Source organism: Nicotiana tomentosiformis, chromosome 6 (genome assembly GCF_000390325.3).
Source record: "Nicotiana tomentosiformis chromosome 6, ASM39032v3, whole genome shotgun sequence".
Lineage (NCBI taxonomy): Eukaryota > Viridiplantae > Streptophyta > Magnoliopsida > Solanales > Solanaceae > Nicotiana > Nicotiana tomentosiformis.
The window spans coordinates 65590328-65596396 of record NC_090817.1 but is presented as its reverse complement, the minus strand read 5'-3'; the positions used below and the strand labels follow the sequence as shown (position 1 = coordinate 65596396).

Below are 6069 nucleotides of genomic sequence, written 5' to 3'. Positions count from 1 at the left end.
GAATGATGAACATGTGACCATGATGGCCCATGAGATGGAGTCTTTAAGGGAGGAAGTACACCATATCAGGGAACTAGCACATCTGGCTATGACAACGTTCCCTCAACCACCTCACTTTCCATCTTTGGATTCAATCCCCGACCACTTTTCTTCCACATCACGCCAGACCAACAACACCCCGACTTCAATCCCCACCACTCAAATCATACCTCCAGTAACCCTCGTAAACCCACCAAATCCCCCTATACACACTCTTTATGTACCACAGTATGTTCAAACGCCACAAAATCCACCCGTTACTACCAACACAATTCACACCCCTCCTCGTGACGGAGTCACTTTTACCACTCACCAAAACCAGTACATACCCGTGGCACATACCGCTGCCCATCAGCAATATGTTCCTCATGTATATGTCGTTTCTGAACCTACCTTCACAATGCCTGTCATGATCAGGGTGCCTTGTGAGATTGACCAATACGCTAAGATGGAAAGGGAAGCTAGGCGTAAGGAAGAGGAGTCAGTGTCTGAGCAATTACAAATCTTGAGAAAACAAATGAAGAACCTCCAAGTCACTCAGGGAAGTGAAAGTTTGGACTATGAGGATATGTGTATCCATCCGGATGTGGATATGCCAGTAGGGTATAAGCCTCCAAAGTTTGATATCTTCGATGGGACGGGTGATCCCCATGCACATTTGAGGGCATATTGTGACAAATTAGTTGGAGTGGGAAGGAATGAGAAGCTGAGAATGAAGTTGTTCATAAGAAGCCTGACGAGAGAAGCACTTACCTGGTATACTCGACAAGATCCACGAAACTGGAGAACATGGCAGGATATGGAAAATGATTTCATAAATCGTTTTCGATTCAATACAGAGATCACTCCCGATATGTTCGCACTGGTAAACCTACAGAAGAAGCCATATGAGTCATTCCAAGAATATGCACCTGGATGGAGGTCAAAAGCCGCCAGGGGACAACCTTTGTTGGACGACAGTGAATTAACCAAGTATTTTATCAGGACCCAGGAAGGGATATACTTTGAAAACATGATGGTTATGATGGGACAGAAATTCCCCGAACTGGTCAAGATGAGAGATATATTAGAATAAGGTATAAAATCCAACAATGTACAATCCATGGCTGCACTGTAAGCGGCCAGCAAGGCAATCCAATCAAGGTCAATCGGTAGCGGAAAGAAGAAAAATGAAGAAGTCTCAGCATTCGTCACTTACTACCAACCCAGCCCACATTATGGAAACACTTCTTATTCTTCAAAAATTCATTCACCACCACCCTTCTACGCTCCAGCCTACAGCACACAGCCATATTACCACCCCCCCCAACCTCAATATGACCCGCCTCGAGCCCATAACAACCCGAATCCATAACGACCATATGATCTTGTCCAAACCACCACTTATCAAAACCGACCCACTTATGCACCCCGACCTCATCCAAAATTTGAAGAGAGGGGTCCTAGAAATTTAAAGGTTGAGGAGAGCAGGATTGATACATACAGTGGAAGGAAGGGTTTCTGAGTATCTCTCAAAGTATTTTGATGCAACCAAAACGTACGTAAACCATTCAAATCTGCATGGACATGATACAAATTATTTTAAGATGAAAAATGAAATTGATACATTGATCAAAAGCGGAGCCATTCATTGCACTCCGAATCCACCAATGTGAATCGCAATCCGCTGCCGAATAACCGAAATTAGGGGGTTAACACGATCACCTTGGATGAAGAATATGATCTGAAAAGAACTATTGTCACGATAGGAAATGCACAGGCTGCAAGGATCCCACCTCAAAGGACTCTGATGATCACAGTACAAGTGGGACCCACAGTGATGGTTCAGACTCTACAGGGGACAAAAAGGGTCGAGAATACAAAACTATCCCATGGACATATCAGCAAAAGGGGAAAGCCAAGATGACAGACTCCGCAGCAGCCCACGATACAACTAGGTCAGAAAGATGCTATGCTCATAAAGATGCGAATCAAGGGAATTTGGGAAGAGAGCAGATTCAAAGAAGAAATATAACAGACCCCGAGGTCGCAGAATTCTAGAAGATAATGTCGACAAAAGAATACTCTGTAGAGGAGTAGCATAAGAAAACTCCGCTTCAAATATCAATCATGGACTTGCTGATGAGCTCTGACAGTCATAAGGATGCCCTGATGAAAGTACTAAGTGGGGTAAGTGTGTCAAGCAACACCACCAGTGAAGCGCTGGCTGCAACTATTGGGAAAATGGTCAAAGCAAACATGATCACTTTCTTAAGAGACAAGCTTCTTGTCGAAGGTGTGAGTCAAAACAAAGCTCTACATATCACTGTCAAATATGGGGACAAGGTGGTATCCCGAGTACTAGTTGATGGAGGGTCAGGAGTCAACATCTACCTGCTCTCTACTCTGCGGGAGTTGGGAATCCACATGAGGGAAGTCAATAAAAGCCATGTGAGGGTAAGAGCTTTTGATGGTTCGTAGAAGGATGTCATTGGAGAAATTTATTTGGCTTTGTAGATCGGACCAGTTGAATTTCCCATACTATTTCAAGTAATGGATATTTCCTCTTTATACAACTTACTGGTGGGAAGACCCTAGATACACATGGCAAGAGACATCCCATCCACCCTACACCAATGCATGAAATTCCAATGGGATTGTCAAGAGATCGTGGTCCATGGTGAATGGGGCCAATCAACTTATTTGGAGCACGTAGTCCCGCTCATCGAAGAGCTAGACGGAGTTGCTTTCCATGCAGTGGAAATCATGCAGACCACCGAAATATAAGAGACTAAGCAAAACTTGGGAATGCAGTCACCATATAAATCAAATATGGCCATGAGGGAGATAATGAAATATGGATACAGGCCGGGAACCGGGCTGGGAGCCAGATCAGATGGGATTACAGAACCAATTGAGCCAAATGGGTAGAAAGGAAGATCTGGCATAGGATATCAACCTCCAATGGGGAAAACTCATACCGGTAGCTCCGAGAAAAAGACTTATGTGCCAGAGCATGTTTCGAGTACGGGGCAGAGTTCAGTGCCAGAAGATGATATCGTTAATGGAATGGGAAGGTTGTTCGTGACTATGATTGAAGAATGTTGTGAAGGAACTGACATCAAGACACCGATCATTCGAAATGCCGAACCAGAAGAAGAGCTGAGAAATTGGACCGCCAGCCCGTCTTTGGTTCGCCAGGAGTCTTGGTAGTCTAGAATTGTAAATGTTTTCTTTTGAAAAGCGCATGGTCAATTGAGGCATGCACCGTATCTGTACCTTTTTGTCATTTGCCTCTTTTGTAAGGGGCATTTACAATTCTAGACTACCAAATATCATCCCAGTACCCAAGAAAGACAGGAAGATCAGGATATGCGTGGATCACCGAGATCTCAACAAAGCTAGTCCAAAGGAAGACTTTCCTTTACCAAATATCCAAATCCTCATCGATAACTGCGCGAAGCATGAACTGTAGTCATTCATAGATTATTTTTCTAGATACCACCAGTAGAAAAGACAGCCTTCACCATACCTTAGGGAGTTTACTACTATAGAGTCACGCCGTTCGGCCTCAAGAACGTCGGTGCCACTTACATGAGGGCCATGATGACCCTCTTTCACGACATGATTCACAAGGATATTGAGGTATACGTGGATGATGTCATCATCAAGTCTCAAGAGCTCAGAACACTTGGATGAACTGAAGAAATTTTTCGTGCACCTGCGGAGGTACATCTTGAAATCGAACCCGACAAAATATGCATTCGGAGTCCCCGCTGGAAAATTATTAGGCTTCATCGTAAGAAGAAGAGGGATAAAATTGGATTCGTGAAAGATCAAAGCCATTTAGGAGTTGCCACCACCCAAGAGTAAGAAAGATGTGATGAGTTTCCTGGGCAGATTGAATTACATCAGTCATTTCATAGCTCAATTCACGGTAATTTGTGAACCCATTTTCAAGTTACTAAAAAATGACGTTGCCACAAATGGACAGAAGAGTGTTAGAAAGCCTTCAACCGAATTAAGGAGTACTTGTCAAATCCACCAGTGCCGGTTCCCCTCGAGCCCGAGAAGCCATTTTTACTATATCTGTCAGCTTTGGATAACACCTTCAGATATGTGTTGGGACAGAATGACGAAACTGGAAAAAAAGAGAAGGCCATCTACTACCTATGTAAGAAATTCACACAATGCGAGGCCAAATACACATTGATAGAACGCACTTGCTACGCTCTAACTTGGATCGCCCAGAAACTAAGGCATTATATGTCACCTTACACTATGAATTTGATATCTTGGCTCGACCCGCTCAAGTATATCTTTCAGGAGCCTATGCCTACCGGAAATCTAGCTAAATGGCAGATCCTTCTCAACGAATTTGACATTGTGTACATAACCCAAAACGCTATTAAGGGACAAGCTTTAGCCGACCACCTCGCACAAAATCTGGTGGACGGGGATTACGAGCCACTCACCATGTACTTTCCCGAAGAAGAGGTATTATTCTCCGGAGAAGATATTGCAGAATCATACCCTAGATGGAGAATGTTTTTCGATGGAGCAGTGAACTGCAAAAGAGTAGGAATTGGGCAGTACTACTTTAGGAATCCGGACAGCACTATCCAACATCAGCAAAGATAAGATTCCCTTGTACCAATAATATGGCTGAATACGAAGCATGCATCCTTGGTATTAGAATGGCAGTCGACATGAAAATCAAAGAACTTTTGGTCATAGGGTATTCCGATCTATTGATACAGCAAGTCCAAGAGGAGTAGTCCACCAAACATTTCAATATCCTTTCGTACATGCATTGTGTAAAAGTGTTATGCAAGAAGTTTATGAAGATTGAGTTCAATCACATTCCCAGGATCCAGAACGAGTTCGCCCACGCCCTTCCAACCCTATCGTTCATGATTTAGCATCCAGACAAGAACTACATCGACTCTATCGAGGTAGAGATCATGGAACAACATGCTTATTGCTTCAATGTAGATGAAGAGCCAGACGGTAAACCATCGTACCACAACATCAAGAGATTCGTCGAAATAAGAGAGTACCCAAAAAATGCTACTAATAGACAGAAACGAGCTCTCAAGAGGTTGGCAAATCGTTTTTTCCTTAACGGGGAAGTCCTGTATAGGAGGACCCCATACTTGGGTTTATTGAGATGTGTAGATGTCGCCGAGGCAACCAGATTATTGGAAGAAATACATACAGGGACGTGCGGACCCCACATGAATGGGTTCACATTAGCCAAGAAAATCTTGAGTGCTGGATACTTTTGGATGACTATGGAAAGTGATAGTATCCGCTATGTACAGAAGTCTCACCAGTGCCAGATCCACGAGGATTTCATCCGGGTTACGCCTAATGAATTGAATGTAATGGGTCCGACGCTTGGGGCATGGACTGATTGGGCCTATAGCGCCTGCCACATCAAATGGGCACCGCTTCATCTTGGTAGCCATTGATTACTTCACCAAATGTGTCGAATCATCTACCTACAAGGCCATCACAAAGAAGGTAATGGCGGATTTTGTTCGAAACAAGATCGTCTGCCTATTTGGGATACCTAAGTCAATCATCACTGACAATATCGCTAACCTCAATAGCGACCTCATGAAGAAAATCTGCGAGAAGTTCAGAATCGTCCACTGCAACTCCAAAGTCTACAAATAAAAAATGAATGGAGCAGTCAGAGCAGCCAACAAGAATATCAAGAGAATTCTGCGAAAGTTAGTGGATAATCACATACAATGGCACGAGAAACTATCCTTCGCCTTACTGGGTTATCAGACCACCATTAGAACATCCATTGGGGCAACTCCATACATGTTAGTATATGGCACCAAAGTTGTAATACCCGCGAAGGTCGAGATACCATCTTTAAGGGTCATCCAAGAGGCCAAGTTGACGTTGTAGAGTGGATACGGGTCAGACAGGAGAAACTCATGCTCATTGACGAAAAAAGAATGGATGCAATATGCCATAGTCAACTATACCAGAATATGATGGCCAGTGCATTCAATAAAAGGGTGAAGCCTCGCC

General features: G+C 43.7%; 1 protein-coding gene across 1 annotated transcript; it reads left to right on the top strand.

The window, feature by feature from the left end:
* The first annotated feature begins 4982 nt into the window (after positions 1–4982).
* On the top strand, positions 4983–5492 carry LOC138894120 (uncharacterized). The gene has a single exon (XM_070178799.1). The coding sequence runs from the start codon at positions 4983–4985 to the stop codon at positions 5490–5492; it is 510 nt and encodes a 169-aa protein (XP_070034900.1).
* The last annotated feature ends 577 nt before the right edge of the window (positions 5493–6069 follow it).

Bases quoted from the DNA above. Each gene is read 5' to 3' on its own strand.
- LOC138894120 (XM_070178799.1), top strand. From the start codon at position 4,983: ATGGAACAACATGCTTATTGCTTCAATGTAGATGAAGAGCCAGACGGT.